This window comes from Gymnoscopelus braueri (genome assembly GCF_963280865.1).
Source record: "Gymnoscopelus braueri genome assembly, chromosome: 2".
NCBI lineage: Eukaryota > Metazoa > Chordata > Actinopteri > Myctophiformes > Myctophidae > Gymnoscopelus > Gymnoscopelus braueri.
The window spans coordinates 24927871-24952950 of record NC_137604.1 but is presented as its reverse complement, the minus strand read 5'-3'; the positions used below and the strand labels follow the sequence as shown (position 1 = coordinate 24952950).

General features: G+C 41.4%; 2 protein-coding genes across 2 annotated transcripts; one reads left to right on the top strand and one right to left on the bottom strand.

Annotated features, from left to right (window-relative positions):
• Window positions 1-1162: 1162 nt before the first annotated feature.
• LOC308094811 (sodium-dependent phosphate transport protein 2B-like) lies at window positions 1163-14555 on the top strand (the record flags this gene model as incomplete). Its single annotated transcript, XM_080441638.1, has 11 exons — window positions 1163-1268; window positions 2915-3043; window positions 3574-3717; window positions 4748-4859; window positions 5564-5756; window positions 9807-9902; window positions 10173-10293; window positions 10748-10915; window positions 12000-12116; window positions 13255-13379; window positions 13977-14555. The coding sequence occupies 11 exons, from the start codon at window positions 1163-1165 to the stop codon at window positions 14553-14555; spliced, it is 1890 nt and encodes a 629-aa protein (XP_080297764.1).
• Window positions 14556-18292: 3737 nt separating this feature from the next.
• bglapl (bone gamma-carboxyglutamate (gla) protein, like) lies at window positions 18293-21024 on the bottom strand. The gene is made up of 4 exons (XM_080453020.1): window positions 20880-21024; window positions 20480-20755; window positions 20141-20240; window positions 18293-19467 (listed from the first exon to the last, which is right to left on the bottom strand). Exons 1-4 carry the CDS (start codon window positions 20947-20949, stop codon window positions 19365-19367), a joined length of 549 nt encoding a protein of 182 aa, XP_080309146.1. The 5' UTR covers window positions 20950-21024; the 3' UTR covers window positions 18293-19364.
• Between the last annotated feature and the right edge of the window lie 4056 nt (window positions 21025-25080).

Below are 25080 nucleotides of genomic sequence, written 5' to 3'. Positions count from 1 at the left end.
AATAATAAATACGTGCAGACCAGTCGAGTGCTCCAGTATTTTATTTGGGTATAGTCTCTCCTGAAGTGCCCAGGTATTATTCTCTCCGGTTCAAGTTGTCTCTGTTAAGCACCGACGAGCCCTTCTACCTTCAACTGGCTGAAGCGCGTTGGACTTCTCTTTGTACATCTTTGTTTGTTGCTCATGTGTGTTAGTGCCAGGAAGTAGCAAGTATAACATTTAAAACAAACAGATCTATTTCAAATGAGGTTGCTTGGAATGATTTCATTACACAACATTCACTTAATGATTAACTGTTTGAAACGTTAAAGAGCAAGAAATTCATTATTGTGTTTATTTTAATGCAGTCTATAAATGTTTGTCTCCTTTTTTTCTTAGACAATGGCTCCTGAGCCTGAACTCGAGGAAGACCCAAACACAAGACAGGAAAATGAATGCAATGGTACATTTTATTGTGTGAGAAGCAGAGGTGTCAAGTGTATCTGTGTGATATTGTAGTTACACTTTGCAGTTACACTTTTCAGATCCACTTTGATATTATCAAGTGCACCTGGCGGGGCTCGGGTGGCACAGGAGTCAAGTACCCTGTGCATTACCGCGGAGTCTGGGGGTTCGAATCCAACATGGTGCATTCGGCCTATACGAACACAATTGGCCTGTGTTCAGGGGTGGGAAGCCGGGTGGTATTTGTCACTGCATACTGTATGTACTCCTAACGGGCTGGGGCAGCACCTGTCAGCTGTGAATGTTTAAATCCATTGATACGTGGAACGCATCTGTGTCACTTTAGATGTCTTTGGCTATTAAAAAATAGCAGATATATATCTGCTATTTTTGAAAAATCTTGAAAAAATATTTTTATTTTTTTCCCCCAAAAAACGTAGTATTTTTTTAAAATTAAGAATCGCCTCAGGTCTTAATGGGTTAACAGGAGTAGGATGGAGGTGTTACGTCCCCCCAGTGAGGGCTCCTTGCTGGCAGGTGAGCCAGTATTGTACAACAGCAGTGGCAACATAGAAATGTAGGGGGGAGGATTAATTGGCGTAACGACTAAATTAGGAATTAGATTCAAAATATCATGTATGCATTCATGTGTCTGAAGATGCCATACGTTTACGGAATGCTTTTGTCATTCTTAGGAATCAAAGAACCGGCTGTTCCTATGGCGGCAGCCCATTCCACAGTGGCTCTGTTTGAGGCCGAGGCAGTGATCGACGACCCCTGGGATCTCCCAGAAATGAATCTAGGACAGGGGGTGCCGTGGGCAGGTACACAATTGTAATGTCCATAGGTAACATTACATCATGTTCGTATATATAGGGCTTAAGTGGTTAAATGGCTTAAAGAAACATTTGCAAACAAAAATAAAATCCTGAGTGTTCATTTACGGGTCAGTTTGGTTATACATGTATGTAATGTATGAGTACATTCTCAGAGTTACACATGGATACATTACCACTGAGGATTTCACTGTGTACCTCCAACACATTTTCATGTAAAACCTCAAAACCTCAAAGTTTTCTTTTTGTGTTGTCAAATGTATTAGCGCTGTTATCTGGGTAAAACACAATTGTGTTATCGGTGTACTAATATAGTTATCTTCACAGTTAATAATGGCACCTGGGGGATTTGTTCTTAGCTGGCAAAAATCCTGGAGCATTATTTACATGCGAGGGACAATGAGTAAAACTATAGGTCAAGATCATTTAGAGGAGATTAGATGGCCATAAATTACAGTTATCAGTTCCACAGTAGCACTACTATAGCTATACAGAGACAGCAGTTGAATTATGTCACAGGGAAATTGAACATTCCAGGGAAATTGTAAGGGGAGCGCTTGTTTTTAGGCGCGGGGCGGGGCTGCGAGGCGGGGCTTTGATGCGAGGACGACGACGACAACATGGATATACATACATACCGGCCTCAGTGCCGCACTTCGATAATCATTGGACTCCCCATCCACTACCACTGGGAGTCTGGGTTTGACTTCCGCTTGGGACATTACTTTTTCAAACAACCGCTGCCTTTTTTGCCGATAAAGTATAGTTTTGGACCATGACAGAGGCGCACCGACTCTGCTAGTCGACTAAGCGCCGTCCGAGTTATGTACCGATAGGCACAGAATCGTAAATGATGTTGTGGGGACTGCGTTTGCCCCTCTATGGTTTGCCCCAACTTCCACTCACTGCACTAACATAGCCCGCCAGCCCCGCCCCCTCGCCCCCTCGTGCTTCAACTGCATGGAATAAGGCTGTTCACGGGTGTGTGTGTGTGCGCGCGCACGTGCGTGTGCGTGTGTGCGCATGCGTGTGTGCGTGCTCGTTTGTGCGCGTGTGCATGCGTGCGTGTGTGGTGTGGGGCTCATGTCTGGCTTACATTGCCCTCTAGCGTTGGTTCTACGGAATTGCCTGGGGGGCGGTGAAAACAAGCGCTCCCCTTTCAATTTCCCTGGAATGCCAATTTCCCTGTAACATATACATCATAGAGTATATAGTATAGCAGATTTTCCTGGAGAATGTTTTTGAGGTCTAGTAGGAAGAGTCAGAGATGCTGCAAAGCCATTTATGCATGCTGTCTGGCATTTTAATGTCTCTCTCTCTCTCTCTCTCTCTCTCTTTCTCTCTCTCTCTCGCACACACACGCATGCACGTACGCACGCGCACACCCACACACACACACACACACACGCACACGCGCACACACACACACACACACACACACACACACACACACACACACACACACACACACACACACACACACACACACACACACACACACACACACACACACACACACACCCACACACACACACACGTAGTTGAACACATATGAGACTAGATATCATCGAGGATTTTGGAAGTATGAATCGGGCTTGACAGTGACAGTGTCCTCTCCTCTGTCTGTCTCTCAGAGCTGGATGCTAAGGGCAAGGTGAAGAAGGTGGTGGTGGGGATTGTCAAAGCAGTGCTTCTGCTGGGGTTCCTCTACTTGTTCATTTGTTCTTTAACCATCCTCAGCTCTGGTTTCCAGCTCGTTGGAGGTAAACACACACGCACGCACGCATGCACGCACGCACGCATGCTTGCACACAGAATTAAGTGCTAGAGGAATGTGATATACCAACACACATGCACACAGATAATGTACGGTCTACACACACACACACACACACACACACACACACACACACACACACACACACACACACACACACACACACACACACACACACACACACACACACACACACACACACACACACACTCACATTGCTCTTGTAAAAGTTTTACTGTGGTCATCTGCAGCTATACTGTCTACTTGTGACAGAAGTGGAGTGTTTCCTCTCACTAATAAAACAAAACGTACACACTTTTTTTTATCATGTATAAAGTTTTACTGTCTTTATGCTTTAAGATGTTTAAGTGAGTACCTGTATGTGGGTTTTAAGAGCTTATGACTAATAACTGGGATCCATTGAAACTATTCCATTTCCTGAGAAGTAAGGGTTTTGGACAGACAAGGTTTCCACTTGACAGCGGCAATAAGTGTTCCTGTTTATCCGTTGGCCAGGTAAAGTAGCGGGGGACATCTTTCAGGACAACAAGGTGCTGGCCAACCCTCTGGCTGGTCTGGTGATTGGAGTTCTTGTCACCTTGCTGGTGCAGAGTTCCTCCACATCTTCCTCCATTGTTGTCAGCATGGTGTCATCTGGACGTGAGTTTCAGGCCGCGCGCACGCACGCACGCACGCACGCACGCACGCACGCACGCACGCACGCACGCACGCACGCACGCACGCACGCACGCACGCACGCACGCACGCACGCACGCACGCACACACAGGTATGTGTGACGGAGTAGCCCTGCCAGCTCATAAGCCATGCAAGCACACAGGTATGTGTAACGGAGTATCCCTGCCAGCTCATAAGCCTTTTATCTCCTAGCCAAGGGGGGATTCCCCTTTGGCTGACTGGCGGATGTTTGGCTTCCCAATTACAGTTGGGTGTTACATTGGTGCTGGGACACGGATCGTGTTTCCCAGTGGGGGGAGGTCAACGGGAGGTTAATGTAACGAAAGTAGCCCTGCAAGCTCATAAGCCTAATATCTTCCTTGGCCAAGTAGTGTTTGGTTTCCCATTGCTGGGTGTTACACATATACATATGATGGTAGCCTACTCACTGGTGGAGAAAGTACAAACATGAAGTAAAACAATCCCGGTTCCAAATAACACTGCTTTCAGCTAGACAAAGTCATTAACGGTTGCATTAACCACTTAAACCCTAGCATCCTTATTCTGAGGGGAACATTCGCCGAAAGTTCGGCTGTGAGCTGAGAGATTTGGAGAATGAGGGAAAGCAGCCCTGGGGGACCCCGGTCAAATCAGTATTAGTTTAATAAATATAAATGGTTTAAGCTGTTAATTCACAACCAAGCAAAGCGTTCAAACAATAAACTACAGTATTTTTTATTTTAATATTTTATTTTTTGAGGTAAAGTTCGCTCAGATTTTAAAGGTGAAAAGAAGTGTACATCTGCAGTCAGCAGTAACAGCTGACTTCAAAAGTACCATATTTGTCTTTGAAATGTAAAAGATACATTTCCAAAAAACAAATACTCAAGTAAAGGACAGATACTTAAGATTTACTTAAGTACAGTAGTCAAGTATGTACTACGTTACTGTCACAGTTGTGATGATAAGTAGATGGGGGGAGTTGAAATAATGGAGATCTGTGTTCTTTGACAGTGCTGACAGTCCAACTGGCTGTTCCTATCATCATGGGCACCAACATCGGAACTTCCGTCACCAACACCCTAGTTGCCATGACACAGGCTGGCGAACGCAATCAGTTCCGCAGGTAATAAGTCTTGTTAAATGCAAGGATGTCACCTTCATAGGCACGTCGAGTTCCTCTCTCTCACTTTCTCAAGCTAAATTCAAAAGTGTCAGTCAGAAGAAGAAAGATAGACATTTTTTAATGAAAAAAGCTATGCATTGTACACAGTAAAACTTTTCTTTTACGCATAGGATTTGACTCCAAAAACCGACATACATGTACAATAGGGGTTTCAACTAGTCGACTAATGGACTATAACTACTATTCGATACTAGACGGGGAAACTTATTTTAAGAAAGCAGTGGCAATATATCTACAGATACTGTATGCAGCTGCGGGCACTCATGTTGGATAATTGGTTCTCTTTATACATCCTTTGGTAATTGTTGTAAAAAAAAATTATAGTAGTTGTAAATGACGTTGTGCCATCATGTGGCGCTCTCAAACAGCAGACTTGACTCTTTCAATGGCGCAGCACATACACCCAGGTTTGTCCCGCCTACATTATTCAACCCTTTTTCTGGTTGTATCTAAGATGTTTTTGCTGAGAGTTGATCATTGTTATCAGATGAAAGAAATATTATCTCCACAACTAGTCAACTAGTCGACTACTTTTTGTTAGTATCGTAGTTACAATAATGATAATCATCATCATCTTTATTTGTATAGCACTAAAACAACAACAATAAAACCAAGCACTCTTGCTGTTCACTCTTCCCATGCAGGGCGTTTGCAGGGGCCACAGTGCATGATTTCTTCAACTGGCTCTCTGTGCTGATAATGCTGCCACTGGAGGTGGCGTCTGGGTATTTGTACCGCGTCTCCAAGCTCATCATTGACTCCTTCCAAATACAGAGTGAAGAAGCCCCAAAACTGCTCAATGTCATCACGGACCCCCTCACAAACGCCATCATAGAGGTAGGGATGATCATTATCACAGCCATTACAGATGGAGTCCTTTCACAGAGGTCATCTTATGGCTCTTTTCGACTACGAAGGGTAATCTTCCATAACCTCAAACTTTCCAGAAATTGTTACGGTCTATGATGTTTTTTTGTTTACATTTCTATTATAACCAGAACCACATCTGAAGGGGGAGGTATTTGTAAAAATTTGAAGAAAAAAATAACTTTTTAAAAGTACAAGTTCTGAGTTCCAAGAACTCAGGGTTAGATGCACCTCCTGAGCAAATTAGGTTCTGAGAACTTGAATATGAATATCGAATATGAAAACAAATCCAGAACCCATGAAATACCTTTCACAGCAGGACACAGTTCAGATAGTTCTTGTAGTTGAAATAGTAGCAAGAAGTCATTAGCATAACATTGCTATCATTGTTACAAACCCCATTGCCAAAATCTGAAAAAGGAAGTCATATGAGTCACCATAATGATCCATTACCGAGGCTTAAAACTCTATTGACACATGATAATATTATATAATCAGATCCTCTTATCATCTAGATTGGCTAGATTTAATGAGCGACACCGTCGTATAACTATAAATCAGGCTTAATTAAGGAGGTCATTACCATTTCACAGTGCAATGAGTGCAGGCTTATATGAGCCAACAGGGTCAAGCATCCTTTCGTTGCAACATCACTAGTATCTCAAAGTGGTTTCATTTCAAGGCTATAGCTGGATAGGTGGTTATCGTATTAGAGTTATGTTGTTCAGATGAATGTAGAGAGTGAAGTTAACAGCAATCTAATAACTAAAGTACAAGTTGGCACTCACTGTAACTCAATAGCTGGAGGGAAAGCTCCATTAGATCCTGGGGGTGAAAGTAGGTTAACTAGAATGAAATGTGAGCCATGAAGCGTCACAGTGCGGTGTTAATGTTGTGAAAGTGTTGGGTCGACGGGTGCAGTGAATGTAAATGGCTATAAATCAGTGTACTGGCAGCTCAATAAGGAGCGAACACGTTGAAAAGAATAACAAATATCATTCACATACAAGAAGAGAGAGTCTTGGCGATTAGACTCCATTAAAGCATTTCATAGGATGACATCCCCTAGACCAGTGTATATCAACCTTTTTTGTGCCAAGGCACACCTGGCATAGCCAAAAAATCCCAGGGCACACCTAGATATACGGTATATATATATATATATATATATATATATATATATATATATATATATATATATATATATATATATAATTATATACATATATTCAGTATATCTATATATACGGTATATCTATATATACACACTAGGGGTGTGCCGATACACTAATTTCACGAAACGATACGATACGATATTGGGCACACAACTTCGATACGATTTCGATACGATACGATACGCACTTTTTTATCATGAAAATATATGGGGGAGAAAAAAAGCAATTGCAAACAAATATTTCTGTTTTTGCATTATTCAGACATGCAAACTTGTAGCTTTTCAGCTTCCACTAGCCGTTTTGAATCCAAATAGGGCAATAGTGTGACACCTGACCCGAAAAAAAACAGCATGTTGTCACCCTTTTCACCTCGGGCTGTTTGCATGCCTGATTATTATTATTGTAAAAAAAAAAAAAAAACTTTATTTAAAAAAAAAAAAAATTATTGATATTTTTTCAAACCTTCTTCAAACGGCGCGGCACACCTCAGCAGTAGCCCCGGCCCAAAATTGGGACGTTTGCCAGGGTTGATATACACTGCCCTAGACAACCCCACCTGGAGTCCAAACGCTGGTGATGAAGACACTATGCAGATAGATGATATCTATCTGAACTCGGAGGACAAGAGACTTGATTGGGTAGAAGGAGGGTTGCACAACACTTAAGGCATGCTCCTTCCGACATAGGAAAATCTTCCGGTTTGGACAGGCTTTCCGAACTACAGTTCGGAGAGTCGGTTCCGAATAAAGGTTCTGAGACCGGCCATCAGAAGTTTGGACATCAATTTGCAGATTTTTAGAAAATTCTCCTATGGGCTAACAAGGGCGCAAAGATAATAGCGTTCGTGTCACCGAACACCCCAAAAATAGCGACTTCAAAGCTAGGTTGAATATTCACCTCAAAGGCATCTGAGAGAGTTTTAAACACGGCTGTCCAAAAGTAAATTAAACTGGGGCAGGACCAGAACATGTGAGTCAAGTTGGCTGAGTCTTGTTGACATCTCTCACAGCTCCCATCCAAGTCAGGAAAGATTCTGCTTAATCTAGCCTTGCTAAAATGGGCACGGTGTAGAACTTTAAATTCAGATTGAGACGGGCACAGGAAGTAATCCCATTCACTGCACTCATAGCCCGGTCCCAAGTGTCCTCCGGTATCTCTACACACCAAGTTCCTTAGTCTTGCTGAGTGAAGAGTCATTAAATGAAGAAATAGAACTGTAAATGTTTGATATGAGACCTTGAAGTTGAGCAGAGGTCTGTAACAAAATATCAAATTTCAAGTCTGATTCTAAATTAAGAAAGGTTGGGCTTTGAGTTTGAACAAAGTGACTGATTTGAAAGTACCGAAATAGATGTGAACGGGGGAGGTTGAATTTGAATGAAAGGTCTTTGAAAGTGGCGAAAGAAAAATGTCTATGAAAAGGTCAGTGAATTTGTCCAGGCCTGATCTTTGCCACAAATTGCCAGTACTCAAAGCTGGCATCCAGTTTAGCAGGGAGAAATAAATGATTGTTGCATATGGGGCCTTCTAAGGAGAAGCCACTAAAATTAAAATGCTGATGGAATTGGGCCCATATTTTAAGAGTAGATATAACGAGGTCTGAAGTGAATTGTTTGGGAGAGAGGGGTAGCTTGGCTGTAACCAGAGCAGCGAGGGATGTTGCAATACATGAGTTAGCCTCAGATTGACACCAATCTGCATCTGAAGAACGGATCCAATGTATAATTTTTTGTATATTTGCGGGCCAGTAAGGTTAGGAAGTGCAAGTCCATCACAAACTCTTGACCTTTGAAAAAGTTCCTTACGGATTCTGGGTTTTTTGCCACACCATAAAAAGGATGTTATGGTTTATCAACTGATTTGAAGAAGGACTTGGGCAGGAACACCGGAAGACACTGAAACAGGTATAAAAACCTGGGTAGTACATTAATCTTAAAGAAATAGTTCACCCAAAACATTACTTATTTTCTATCTATTACACAACCCATGAAGGCTTGAATTCATGGCGATTTGTTTAGTTTTTGTTGCATTCCTAAGCCAATAATTTGATTACCTTCTCCTACCGGCTAATGTATCCGGTAGGAGACACAAAGGAGACTCTTTGTGTCTCCTACCGGATATACACACAGTCATCAAATTATTGGCTCAGGAATGCGACAAAAACAAAAAAGTCTCCATGAATTCAAGGCTTCATGGGGTGTGTGTAATTGATGGAAAATAAGAAATTTCTTGGGTGAACTATTCCTTTAATACAGTTAATTCTACCAGCCAAAGACAAAGACAAAACACCCCACCTCTGAAGATCCTTTGTGAGGTTGCTGCATACGGGCAGAGAGTTACTTTCATATAGACCAGGAAAAGTCCGACAGATATTGATCCCCAGATATTTAATACCAGACTTAGCTATATGAAAGGGAAGGTCATCGTCTCCGATCTGTAAGGCCAGATTGTTTACAGGGAGGCATTCGCTTTTTAAATTTTCAATTTGTAGATATATGACCATGTACTGGGCTTTAGTCTGAAAGACAGAATGACACATTCAGAAGCATGGAGACCATTACCTGATTGGCCAACAGCAAATTGAGATAGTCTGATTGGTTAGGTATGCTCATGCATAATAATGTGTGAGTGAAAGGCTTTCAGAGTGAGGGAAAACAGAAGTGAGGTAATAGACATTCCTGATGAAAGAATGAAAGAGGGAGAGTGTAAGAAAAGATCTTACTTGTTGAACTTTCACAAGAGCTTCACAACATTGTTATCTTTGTATGATAGCCTGCCGCTCTCTCTCTCCCTCTCTCTCTCTCTCTCTCTCTCTCTCTCTCTCTCTCTCTCTCTCTCCCCCCAGTTGGATAAATCTGTCATTGGTGACATTGCCACAGGAGATCCTGAATCCAAGAATAAGAGTCTCATCAAGATCTGGTGCAAAACCTTCACCAACACAGTAAGAAGTTGAACCTTACAACATAGCTACGTTGGAAACAGCTGCCGTAAACCTGTAGAAATGGTCAAATCACTGAATGTTATTTTAAATGGCTTTAAATTGCAAAACTATAATAGTGTGTGCGTGTGCGTGTGCGTGTGCGTGTGCGTGTGCGTGTGCGTGTGCTTGTGCTTGTGCGTGTGTGTGTGCGTGTGCGTGTGCATGTGTGTGCGTGTGCGTGCGTGCGTGCGTGCGTGCGTGCTTGCGTGTGTGTGTGTGTGTGTATTTCAGACCGTGCTGAATGTCACAGTTCCTAGTGAAGACAACTGCACCTCTCCAGAATGGTGCTGGTTCGATGGCAACCTCACCTACACACTGAAGAATATTTCTGATACCTTTAATGTCGATAAATGTACGGTGAACACACTTTCTTCCCATGAATCACATACATGTAAACATTTTCATACCACAATGCCACATACAGGGATCACAAGAATACTAAAAGAATGATCAAACTTAATTACTACTGTCTGACCTTGAAAAAAAAGTTATGCATGGGTGTGTGTCATTGTATTATTTTCCACTTTAAAGCAGCAGTGTGTGTGTGTGTGTGTGTGTGTGTGTGTGTGTGTGTGTGTGTGTGTGTGTGTGTGTGTGTGTGTGTGTGTGTGTGTGTGTGTGTGTGTGCACGTGTGTGCGTGCGTGCGTGCGCGTGCGTGCGTGTGTGCGTGCGTGTGTGTGTGTGTGCCCTGAGCCCTGAGGAACTCCGGTCATGTATGTTGACTATTAGTGTTTTCACCCTGTCTGTATACACATTTGATCATTTATGTTTTGTGTACACTGTCCCCCTCTTTGTTCATTCTCAGGTAAACACCTCTTTGTGGATACAGAGCTATCTGACCTGGCAGTGGGTCTGATTCTGTTGTCTCTTTCCCTGCTGGCTCTCTGCACCTGCCTGATCTGCATCGTCAGACTTCTCAACTCCGTACTGAGGGGACAGGTGGCTATCGTCATTAAAAAGGTCCTTAATACTGGTGAGTAACTGATCGTGTTTGTGTTTGTGTTTGTTTGTGTGTGTGTGTGTGTGTGGGTGTGGGTGTGTGTGTGTGTATGCACTGTATATAGATTCACCTGGGTATTCATCGTTGCCAGAGGTTATGCCCGGGCGGTTATTTGTTTATCACATATCTATTGCCTTATTTAGTCACAAAGACCGACCAATGTGTGAGTAAAGCACTTAGGACCCAAGCCACCCTAATCATGAACTGTGTCAGCTCAAAGCTTGGACCACTAGGTTCCCGGACAGCCACCAGGCAACTAGGCTTATGAACAATAAATACTAAAGGCATGTTGCCTTTGCAGAACACACACACAGGCAGAGGCAGCTGTGCAAAAACAATCACACATACTATACGTACATGTACAATACACACACAGCACCTGACACACACCAACAATATCATTTGACACTTTATTATTATGATTATCTCCACCAAGACGGAATGGCCGGGGGTGGGATTATGTTTTCGCCCCAGTCCTGTGTGTCTGTCTGTCTGTGAACAGTTAATCTCAGGCACCGATAAGTGTGACACTTTGCACGCACAAAAATAAAATTTTTGCTACTACTCAGATTCTGTTGGGCGGGAACCCCTATTTGTAACTATACCTTTCAGGAGCCAGGACGGGAACTCCTTTTGGGGTTCTTGTTGCTATGTGCAGTATATAGCAACATACATTTATTGTAATTTTTTGTATTGTAAAGTTTTTCAGAAAACTTAGAAGAGATTTAGAGGGCGTTTTTAGAATCGGCCTCAGGTCTAAATGGGTTAAAGCTCATGCAAATCAGTTCACACTCTCTCATTTGATCATGATGTATCAGTCGGTTTATTCAGATTCCATTCCAATTGATTACGATTGGCTTCCAAAGTTCGCAGTAGGGGCACATTTTCACAAATCATGAATCATGACATTTTTTATCACAGGGGCTTATGAACAGCACAGAGCCAAAAGCAACAAAAAGATTCATACCGTTTGCCTGTAATTGCTTCCACAAATTGAATCACTGACATTTGCAGTGTGTGTGTGTCTGTGTGTGTGTCTGTACGCCCGTCCTTGCAGATTTCCCGTACCCATTCGGCTGGGTCACAGGTTACATCGCAATTGCAGTTGGGGCTTTAATGACCTTCATTGTCCAGAGCAGTTCTGTTTTCACATCTGCGATCACTCCACTTGTTGGTGAGTCCATCCTTCCATCTCATCCATCCATCCATCCATCCTTCCATCTCATCCATCCATCCATCCATCTTTTCTCCCATTTGCAACTTATTTTCAAATCAATCCACACTTTAAAATACATTAAAACGCAATGATGACATAACTTTGACAGAAAATGTACATGTAACGATGTGGCATGTTGCATTAGTTCCGACAATAAGCCTTCTTTTTAATTAAGGTGCTAGGTACAAATAGACTGATGTTCTTTGGAAATGCTTAGTATGCTTTGGAAAGAGTTTGGCTGTAATGTCAAGTATACCATGAGACACGTGAGAGGGCTAAACATGCCAGACCACCCCACCGGTAGTGACCTTTAAAGGGAATTACGTATTTTTTTATTTTTAGATCATTTGGACCATCAATGAAGACCACCGTAATGGGTTACATAGTTAATTTTGTGACGTTAATTCATTTGCATGATTGACTAAAATTAAATTCATATTATTTACAGTTAAAACAGTTACAAATATGGATTTAATTTAATATAGTCTATTGATATTGATTGACATTGAATTGAGACTTATTTCTATTAGTATTGTCTAACAAAGGGTTAACTCGAGAAACTGCATGTTCCACAATGCTTTGCGGCTAAAACCGGATGTTGAAAAAGACCGGGATTCTGTTTGTTTTTCAGTGATATTAAGCAATACTAGCTCTGAGCAAATGAATGAATGCCAATGACGGCAAAATATCGTTATTGTACCATTTTGTATGCCACTCCTTTTCTTATATAAAGTACAAGCTTTATTTCCATATTCCAACATGCTTTTTCACGTCCTTTTGATCGTAGTTATTCTACAAAGGGTGTTTTATTTTCTTCTTCTTTTTTTTTTTTTACCCCGGACACCACTGGAATAATGTTTTAGACAGATATAAGAATATAAGCCTGTATTTGGAAAACAAAACAAACAAACAAAACAAACAAACGGCATAATTTGAATTACTAGCAATCCGGGCGTTTCACAACAAGCGGCAAACAGATCGGACCAATTCCAAAAAGTTTTGCAACCACCCTTTGTTTGTGGTCGAAATTATCAAAAAATAGGGCACAGGTTTAAAAACTCTAAAATTCCCCTTCACTTCCTCTCTTTGCGTATAGGTCTTGGTGTCATCAGCATACAGAGAGCATATCCGTTGTCACTGGGGTCAAACATTGGCACAACCACCACGGCTATCCTGGCAGCCATGGCTAGTCCTGGAGAGAAGCTTGCTAATTCTTTACAGGTCAGTTATATACACACACACACACACACACACACGCACACGCACACGCACACGCACACGCACACGCACACGCACGCACGCACGCACGCACGCACGCACGCACGCACGCACGCACGCACGCACGCACACACACACACACACACACACACACACACACACACTTGCAGATTTACCAATTGTCTGTGTTTTTTTGGTTTGGTTGAATTTGTACACTCTTAGAGTTAACTTTCTGTGCAGGGGCAACTCAAATTGAGACAAAAATACAATACAAAACTCACTAAAACTTAAAACAAAATAGAACTGTGTGAAAACAACTTTTTTTCATTTTGTTTTTTCCACCAGACACAATCTGATGTCCTGCATTCTTTCACCCTGCATTTTCCAGCTTCTATAAATCAAGGCTTTCCTCATAATTCCTGAAAGACTAAATACAATTTTCAGTAAATCTAGTGAATACCTAAAACGGAGACCAAAACTCCTTATTCACCCGTAATACAAACTAAAAAGAAACTGAAATCAAATGCCTAATTGAAAAAAATAACTGAAACTAATTAAATATTTCAAAACTACAATCACTGTTTCTGTGTCCAACTCCAGATTGCTCTGGTCCACTTGCTGTTCAACATCACGGGTATCCTCATATTTTATCCCCTTCCGATCACTCGCCTGCCCATCCGAATGGCTAAAACGCTGGGCGACATCACCGCCGACTACCGCTGGTTCGCTGCTGTTTACATCATAGGCTGCTTCTTCTTCATGCCCATGTTCATCTTCGGCCTATCCGTGGCCGGCTGGGAGGTGCTGGTGGGCGTGGCCGTGCCTCTGGTCGTCATGTTGATCACTATCATAGTGATAAACGTCCTACAGAAGAAACTCCCCCAGTGTCTGCCCGCGGTACTGCTTTCCTGGGACTTCCTCCCTGAGTGGGCCCGCTCCCTTGATCCTTGGGACAGATTAGTCATCAAGATGACTACCAACTACTGCGCCTCTTGCAGCAAATGCTGCAAGCCCAAGCCACCTGCTGAGACAAAAGAACAGGGCGAGGAGGAGTTGACGGGACAGAATATGGAGGAGCAGGTGGCTGAGATGTACGATAATCCCTCGATGAGTGTAGAAAAAGAGTTGGAGGCTGAGAAACCTGCAGACACAGTCACAATTGCACAAACCCCGATGTGACACTTCTGCTATAGAGCGGTCCAGGGATAATGTCTTTTTTTTAGGTGGAAGGAGGAAGTTACGTAGATCTTCCAATAGTAATAATAACTCACCTCATAGATATCAAACCTGTGCAAAGTCAGCCAAGAAGGTTCTGAAGTTGGCTTTGTAGTAATGCACAGGCATGCTCCTTCAGTGAAACTCTCATCATGTTGCAACTTTTACAATTTTTTCCCTGCTGTTTTGATATAATGATTTTTATTACTGTGAATTAAAGACACACGGATGTCCTCAATACATCGTTTTAAGGTGTAACTTTAGAATAGATTATTTTGTGAATGAGAAGGATAATTGTATTCAAGGAATATGTGGATGGCAAGCTATAGATGACTATGCATCTAACTTAATTTATTGCATGATTTTAAGTTATTTAAAAGGGTAAAGTTTATTGTTGTATTTTAGAGGTGAATGAAAACGCAGTTCGGGTAAAGTCTGAAGAAAAGGTTTTTAGTTGTTTTAATCAAACTAACTTGTTACAGCCTGAGTCATGTTAATCCGTCTTCTTATAATTTTTTTGCTGACACATTTACTTTGTTGTACAACTGATTTTCAGCTGAAAGTTATTTTCATTGAACGACATGGCCGTATGACAAATTACAAATGAGTCAGGATTGTCTGCTTACTGCATGTAATACTGCATGCATATTTGTCTAAGAGCACCGCTTTCTATTTTTGTTAATCATTTACATTAACCCCCACATTTCCTATCTCCCTCCACGGCCTCATGCCATATTAATGTTATCTGTGGTGAAGTTCACTGAACAAATGGGATACAAGGCAGAGAGTGAGAGATGACAAACCAACAAATGTTTACTTTGTTTTGCATTACAAGGTAAAATGTGTGTATGAGCATCATCATTATCCTCATGTCTTTCACACACACACACACACACGCGTGCGCGCACACACACACACACGCGCGCGCGCGCACACACACACACACACACACACACACACACACACACACACACACACACACACACACACACACTACTACTTGTGAGGCCGGCGACAACATTTTAGGACAGGGATTTTATGAATGCCCCTTTTAATATTTTTTATTGCCATTTTGAACCCTGACCCTGAAGCCAAAAGTAGCTGATCTACAAGCTTTGAAGATCGGCTATTTTTGGTGCACGACACCAGTGTAAATCAGGCATAACTCTAACCCCACCCCCTAAACCTAAGCTCTAAATGTTTAATGCTAACCCTCTTGACCAGATTTTTTTGAATTGTAAGCCTAACATTAAAGATCATTTCTTAACAAAGGTAAAACTCAAATGAAGTGTTGATCATAAAAAAAGAGAATTATTTTAACCATAAAACAACAATTTCTCTTGCGACGATCAGGAAAATTGTTCTCATAATGTCTATTTCTCAAATTCTACTATACAGTATCTGTGGGGACGTTTGGCCCTATACGCGCGCACACACACACACACACACATTTTTGTGTCTGTGTTTACACTTTTGTCCGATTTTAATGTAACCGGCTGGGTTAGGAAAGTTTCATTGTGCGGTGCATTTCATAATATGTATATAATTATGACAACTCTTGTGTTAATAAAAAGAGATGTGTTGAGTTTATTTTGTTTTATTGTATACATGTAGCAGTGGTTCCCAACTCTTTGTCCTTCTTACATTTGAAAAAAGCTGAGACCCCTCCAGTGATAATTTCGTTGACTAAAACTATGACGAAAAATGCTCCCACCTTTTTTCACTGCCTAAAACGGAATATATTGACAATTTCGTCAACAAATAAAAACTAGACTAAAATGTTAGGGAGGGACTAGTGGAGATGAGATCCAGTGGAACTAAAAGACAAGTCATTTTATGTTTGGTTGCGCTCGGGTGTTGCGCTCTGAAAATAGCAGATCTGCAAGCACTGCGACGCATTGTGAGCTTGTAGATCTGCTATTTTCAGCATGCAAAAAGTGTAAAAAAATTACAACGCCATCAAGGCCTGCCAAAATACATTGTTGTCGACAAAATCAACTGTAGATTTAGTCGACTAAAATCTTATGATACTTAGTTGACTAAAACTAGACAAAAAAAAGTTTTAAAAATAATTGTTTTTTTTTTATGTTTTTGAATACTTTTGTCAACATAATAATGACACGTCTAAAATAGGGATGCCAGGTTGAAAGTCAAGTTATGATTTTGTGCAACATCTTAAATTGTTTGGACAACCTCCAACCTCACATGTTGGGGACAAACGTCTGTATAGCAATGGAGCCTGTGTAAGCTTCCATTGTGGTACTGTATTATTGACCCAACAATATACAGTCACATGACATAACAAAGCCATGTGTAAAGAACATGAGACAGATGATCGATATCACTATGTCAATATCAGGAACACAGTTTTCCAAATGCCCATGCTACAACAACCACGAGACTTTGTCCACATGGTCAACCGGATACAGTCAAGTGGTGTAACGATAAGATTCATGCAGATTTGTGTACAAACAGTAAAACCCAAAAAATAATAAAAAGACGAGAGTATGAGTGCGTGCATGCGAGTGTATACTGGGGCGAGGATAGGCTACTGTTGATTTGAACTTCGTCAAACAGAAAGAGTCAGAACTATGGCATATGTACATTATAACATTCTAGTGATATTTACCAGCCCACTGTTCCTCGCCAGAGCAGGCGAAAACTTCTGGGAACTCAGATTACCAGCCCACCAAGCCATCACTCTCTGTTCTGACTGAGTGACATGATATCTTTATGATGGACCTTATCTCCCTCCTGGTTCTCAAAATATTAACAGTAAAGAACCCTATCAACCTGGTATTTCTTGCAAATTCTATTAATGATAAATATGTACATTATGGGCATATAGTATATAGATAGGCTCTATAATGGCAGGGTGTGTCATGGTGGGTTGGACTATAGCTTCAGCAGTCAGCATAGTAAAGCCTAATAACATGACACATTTGTTGTTAATGATGTGAATAGTAGCCTACAGCAGTGTTTCTCAAACATTTTAAGGTCAAGGACACACACAATGATATGTTTTTGGCCGTAGCCCCCCCATTTGAAAATATTTTGTGCCAAAACATTAAAAAATAAAAACAAATATATATATAGATCTGCAAGCTCTCAACTGTGACGCGTTGTGAGTGTGTAGATAGGCTATTTATTGAATAGCCGTAATAGAACATATTGCTTAATTGTTTTGCAGTTCCTCATTTTGCTGGGGGCTCCGCTCCCTGGACCCCCTCAAAGACCCCTGGACCGCCCATTGAGAATCACCTACTGTACATGTAGTACAAAGTGTGTGTGTGTGTGTGTGTGTGTGTGTGTGTGTGTGTGTGTGTGTGTGTGTGTGTGTGTGTGTGTGTGTGTGTGTGTGTGTGCGTGCCTGCGTGTGTGTGTGTGTGTGTGTGTGTGTGTGTGTGTGTGCGCGTGCTCTTTATGACAGACTCAGTTATAAAAATAGATATATTATTTTGTGCTTAAGTGAAACCGAAACATGATAACATGATAATGTATTTTGTACTTTCAAAAAAAGAAAAATCATGGGTCAGACGAAATGTAATTAATCTCTGATGGTAAATGTATCCATTACAGTTGAAAATCAATAGAAAAAAATTCAATAGATACATATATGAATCAGCAAAAATAATCTAATCTAAGACCTTTAAGCCCTTGAACCCCCTTTTGAGAAAAGAAAAATTGTCATAACAGGGATATGGATTTCTATTTTGTTTTATTCAAACTGCATATCAAAAAGGCATAAATATTTAACATCTGTTTCACTCAAAAGTTATCCTTGGGGTAAATAACAGTGTCACAATAACTAAATACTATTAATTAAAGACTATTTATTAAAATACTATTTACATTTTAGGCATTTAGCCAATAACTGCATTAATCCACACACATTATTGCCTCTTCAAACTCTTTTTGCTCAGATCCCACAGGACAAAAATAGGCCTAAGTTACCCTGTACTCAACCAAATTAAAGAATTGAAAAACTGTACCATCTAGTGGTGAAATGTGGCCTTTAAGGGCCTTCATTTGTTTTTTGATTCAGTCTCATTGACGGCCAAATATAAAAATAAATTGGTTAAACCATTATATACATAGTATTAGGTAATAATCCCCTAATTAGATAACTGTGTAAACATTGTAATGTAAATCAGCCATTAATGATACCAGTTTCAATTTGAATACAGACTAATTTATTTTCAATTTCAAATTCAAATTGAATTCACGGTATTATACATATATATATATACATATATTTTACACTACTATTACTACTAGTACTACTACAACTACTACTACTACTACTACTACTAAAACCAGCAATACTACCACTACTACTACCACCAGTAACAGTACTACTAAATGATTTTATAAAAAAATATTGACTCATAATAATACAATACATTTGCAGTTTTAGCACCATTGATTGTGTAGAATAATCTACTCTATACTTTTGTGGGCTGTATGATTCAGATCACAGGTCCTCATGTGCATGTGCCTCATTCTCCTCAAATATTACAAAAGCTTGGGAAAAACGCATTGCCTTGTGATAAACACCCGTAACAGCAAGTTACAATTGGCATTTAGAGAAAATTATTAGGATCACAATGTGGGCTGAACCCACTTTTGGCTTTTCTGCTCCTTTTCTGAACTCAGGGGGAGTGGTTGTTGTGCCATTCTCTGTGCATGTAGCTACACAATGGCAGTATGATGGAGGGTATTCCGTTTTAGCAGTTCATATGTGTGGATAGTAGAAGAACAGTCTTTTATAGCTTAGTAGGGGACGGGTCCGTAGTATGCGTTGTACGCTGCCACGATGCCTGCTGTCTCCGCCATCTCATCACAGCCATCGTGCAGCTCACACACCTCTCTCAGGCTGGAAGGTAGAGAAAGAAATGTCAGAAAGAGTTCACCAAGTTATCCTGCAGTGCACACACATGGGTTAACTCATATTATTATCAACATTAAATACGTTTGTACAGTAACATATAGCAGCAAAAATAATTCTAGTCCTGTGGTGTTTTTTTAACACCAGTAAATGCAGGGTAAAAACATAGCTTGGCCTCAGGTAGTAATTTCAATTTCCTTAACTGTAATACCACACATGCCAACAGGAAGTCTATTTTGAACCAAGCCATACTGTACTTGAATAGTTGCCATATAAAAACCAGCAACATGCAGCAGCATGGCTTGCCAAATGCTTAGCAGCTGTAGAGCCTGTGCGGTCAGCATAAAGATGTTGTTGTTCAATGAGGTCAGCCTGTGACGTAACAGCACTGATTCTCAAAGTGGGGTCCATGGACCCCCAGGGGTCCTTCAGTGGGTCCCCAGCTAAATGATTGATAGTTAAGGACCAAATGGACCTTTACAGGTCTGTAACTTTTTTTTTCTGTAATCATTATAATTATAATTATGTGGGTCCGTGAACTTAACAAGTTTGAGAATCACTGATGTATGTTTGGTGGTTCCAAAGATATTGTACAATTTGGATTTTATAGACATTGAAAATTAAATATGAACTAATAAACAATATTTATATAAAAGAATACCTTTCCATTTGGAGAAGACTGAGATCTCTTGCCGGAGCATTCCTTCTCCTCCTCAGAAGAACAGCAGCCAAATCTCTCTTCATAATCACCCCGTCGCCAGCTAAAGAAGCAAATGTAACAGTTAACTTTAAACTCATAATCCCATACTTTAGAATTGTCCAAAAACAACTCAGTTGCTCTTAAGACTTCTCTAGGCAACCAGCCAATATATCCTCAATATAACCTGAGCTCACTGAGTGTTGTATTGTGTCACTCTCCTGAACAAACTCCGTAGAAAATGTGGTATAAAGATCATGACCAGACATTAAAAGGACATAAACGAAGACAACACTGGCCTACCTTCAGCACTGACTGACTCTGATGAAGAGGAGGAAGAGGAGGAAGAGGAAGATGAGGCAGAATCAGATGCAGAGGATGAAGCCGAGTTGGACTCTGAAGACGAAGAAGAAGCGGAGTCGGACTCCGAAGAAGAAGAAGAAGCGGAGTCGGACTCAGAAGATGAAGAAGATGAAGCGTCTGAGGCAGATGAGGTGTCAGCGGCTCCCGTATCAGGATCAGCGGCTACATCGGCAGAGGCGTCCACAACAACCTCGGGTTCCACTTCATACACCACCACTGAGGAGAAAGGGAGGGAAATCCTATGAGATAACTTTGTGGATTTATACAATTATATACAACATGGAGAATGAACCTATCATGCTGTAGAGTTCATCACTGAGGATGAGGATGCTGTTCTTACCTCCCAATCCTCCCATAGACCAGCACACTGACAGCACAGTGCAGAGAGCGAGGAGAGTCAAAGTCTTCATGATGCCGCAGAGTCAGAGTCTTGTAGCACACTTGGTTGACAGGGCTCAGTTGTCTTGCTTTCTCTTTGCTTTGGATGGATCCTTCTGCTTCGTTCTGTTCATTCAGGGTCAATATATACTACAGTCTGCCCCCTCCAACCCTGACCCACACAGTGATGGCCATGCGATTGGCCAGAGGATCCAATGTCAATGCTTCCGCCGCCACTCCACCAGGATCACTCACATGAACACCCACACATCACTTGCACAGCAGTCCAAAAACTCTCCTTCACCCACACATAAACTTACACGGCCACAAGCATTTGGGAGGCTTTTCGAGCTACATGTGTGTAGCATGCGTATACATTGTAGGCTATAAAAATAACAACAAATGGGGATGTGAGACAAAGATAGCATCCACATGTAAACGTTTTGCATGGGGTGGGAATCTCACACACACACACACACACAGACGCACGCACGCACGCACGCACGCACGCAACGCACGCACGCACGCACGCACGCACGCACGCACGCACGCACGCACGCACGCACGCACGCAACGCACGCACGCACGCACGCACGCACGCACGCACGCACGCACGCACGCACGCACGCACGCACGCACGCACGCACGCACGCACGCACGCACGCACGCACGCACGCACGCACGCACACACACACACACACACACACACACACACACACACACACACACACACACACACTGCAAAAACAAAAACAAAACAAAAAGGTTTGCAGGCACTTATCTGTCTGTTACAGTCAGATGGAGAATAAAGCTAGACATATAAAACTAGCCAGTACTTACATCCGTCTGGTTTAGCATTGGGCATAATGTGGCATTTCTCAAGACATTCTAAATATGAATCCCACCATTTTTATGTCAACTCTATTCTCTGGCTAAATCAATCAAACTTTAAATGTATTTTTTGTTGTGAACACTATGTGTACCACTAAGGGGTCAGAACCATTGTTCTCTCTTTATTCTTTCTAAATACGGTAGCTCACCACCATTAGACTGTGACTGAAGTTTTACCACCCTATACACTTCATTGACCGGGGTCCCCCAGGGGTCTATATTTGGTCCCCTCTTTTTGCCCCCTACACCAAATCTCCTCGGCTATTTTGGCCGAATGTTCACCCCACAACAGGGATGCTAGGGTTCATGTGGTTGAGCAGAGTCCCGGAGCATTAGGTTTGCCAGTTCAGCTCCTGCTGTTATGTTACTATAGTCCTTACCCCAAATGTGATCTCCCACCCCCACAAACCCCAAACTATAGCCTGGGTCAACCAAACGCTACTAATCGAGTAACGGGGGATAGCACCGCAAGTCGTTATGCGACAGAGTTTAATTAGAGTGTTGCAGTGTGCCACCAGAACCACAGCCAGTCTCTATATAAAGATTCAGACCAGGCCTTGGCCAGGTCCTTCCCCGGCTACGACCAGTTTACTGGGTCTATATCAACCAGCCACCCTCTACACAGCCACACTTGAAGGATATATTTCTGCATAGGCATACTATTCATGGGCAAGCCCCATATGCTGAATGCACAGCAAATGTGTGGGTTTGAATGCAAACACTCCGAGTGTATATTCAAATTGGGATCTTTGATTAAAATGCTTCATATGGTTTGGACCTAAGCCATATTTCAAGTTAAATACCATCTCCATAGCCAATGGACCATCTCCAAGTGTGTATACATTTGCCATAGTATATATATGGAGGGCCCCAGCTTCTCCTTCGATCATACACTGAGAAACAACCAGCCTTGGCTAATGTAGAAAGGCCTTGCTGTCAATCTCGCTTCACAGTCTGTCGTTATTCTTGGTGGAAGGGGTTTGTTTTGGACTCTCAGGGGTGTAATTTCAATGTCTAGTCCAGCGTTCATTTTTGTGGGGTAACAGTTTGAGAAAACATTTGCCACAACATCCCCAGTTGCAGCAGAAAATACAGGCTCTACAATACGTTCTCCTGCATTTGGATTTGCTCAGACGTGTCTTATTGTTTGAAATCACATGCTGGGCATGTCCAAGCCACATAGTAATCTAGACACACGAGGAATGCTCACTTTCTTTATAGGTCTACACTGTTGGTCCTAGTTTGGAGTTTAGGTTTTACACAACTGCAGCAATTGTACTGCAGACAGCACTGGCTGTCAGGCAGCTCATGCTAATTAACAGTTACTTAAAAGCTTCTTTTATGTTACAAGTAAACATCACAACATCACAGGTCTAGAACACAAAAGCAATTCTGACTTCACAGCGTATGTAAGACATGATCTTTAAAAAGAAATAAGGTGTCATTTGTTTTTTATTGTTTTGACTCTTCTGTTACTGGACAATAAAATAGAGTGACAGGAATAATGGGAAATAGAGAAATGGGACAAAAACATATATTTTTAACCAAACCTACAATTAGTGCTTATACGTACATTTATATTCAATATTAATTTATTTTAAATGTTTTATGAGGAAAGCTTTGCAATAATCTGTATAAGCTTGTATTCTGACCATGAAAAACAATTGAGTCACCTGCAATGAAGTCGCTATTGTTTAGACACTAGACAACTATTATTACTGTATGTTTACTCTGGATTTTGCAGCATTTCTGTTAATATTTTAATGATCTTCTCTCCCATCTCATGTATAGAGGAATATTTGTGAAAGGGATAAGCATGAAAAAACGTGTTTGCATGTAATCAATGTTGAGCACATTAATTCAACAAAGGTATTTGGCTAAAGGTTATGGGAGTTTATAATTGCAAAGTTGTAAATGGTCATGCTCAGCATATGTTCTACTATACAAAGTACAGTATACATACAACACAAGGACAACATAAACACAACCCAGAAACAGATGGCTAGTTGACCCACTGTAGAATAATGGTATACTCCCACATGACCACATACAGGAATGCATTGAGAAAAATGCTCACTAAACCACCATCTCACTCATGTCCTTATGAAAGTTCATGGCTGTCAAAAGCATCAACCTCCAGTCAGAGCTTGCATACAGTAGCACAGCCGCATCATATGTTTAGTGATACCTTTCTGATGTTATGAACCACTGTCTTGAGTCAGCTGTCAAAATATTTTCACTACCTTCAAAACAATCTGAGCTAATCCCAGAACTACAACCAGAGTATTCCATTTTCTTTCCAGTTAGATTTATTGGTCCAATTAGCATGATTTGGAGCACCTGGCAGCCGCAATGAGGGAGAGTTTAGTAGGAATTATTGGGGTAAGTTGTTGGTTTGTTGCATTAGGTTCTAATGGATTTGTACAGCTGTTTATTATTGCGAACGCAGCGGAAGGAGGCGCGCCGCTCCGCGCAAGTGGATCTTACTATGACACCGTGCTCGGCTTGTGTGTCCGCGTCTCTGTGTGCAGTATTGTGTGCACTGCCTGTGTGCAGCCAAGTAAATGTCCAATATAGACGTACCATACATCAAATGAAAGGTCTTTGAAAACTGAACACACCTGTCAAGGTTGCGTTTAAGCTCGCCCCTTCCCCCGGAAACCACGCCCCTGAGAAGGCTCCTAAAAACTCCCCATTGAAACCCCATGTTAAATGAAAAGTGCCCGAATCGCTCCGAAACTTTTTCTACCCCCCCTGCAGTGGGGGTCTACGAACAAATACTTCGGGCTCGGATTTTGGCTCCGCCCCCCGGAAGTGGGTGAAACAGGCACTTCAAACACTTTGTTGAATTGTTCAAAAACATTCAAAGTTTTTTTTGTGAATTTATATTTTTTTTTATTGGTTACTTTTTTTTAAATAATATTTTTTTTGGCGTTCCCTTTCCGCGTTCGCGCGTCTTACTTGTTATTAGTATTATCATCACCAGTTTTTCCTGCATCTAGAGTTAATAGTTCATATTAATGTTACATTATAACAATCTTTAAATTAAATGTAAACAAGACAGACATATATGACATGGTCAACACTGCATTGACATTATGCTTGCCTTGTTTAAAGTACAGGCAAGCATAATACAGTTGGACTGTACATAAATGTATACAAATATTCATTGTTGATACAGTTGATAGAACATGGACATACCCATTCATACTCCCATTGGTGATAGACTGTATTTATATTACATATTTATCTTTTTATTTATCTTGGCTTAT

Excerpts from the sequence above, each read along its gene's own strand:
- bglapl (XM_080453020.1), bottom strand. The coding sequence starts at position 20,949 with ATGAAGACTTTGACTCTCCTCGCTCTCTGCACTGTGCTGTCAGTGTGC. Across the intron at positions 20,756-20,879 it reads GTCTATGGGAGGATTGGGAG|TGGTGGTGTATGAAGTGGAA; the intron begins GTAAGAACAGCA and ends CTTTCTCCTCAG. Across the intron at positions 19,468-20,140 it reads AGTCTTCTCCAAATGGAAAG|CCTGAGAGAGGTGTGTGAGC; the intron begins GTATTCTTTTAT and ends TCTACCTTCCAG.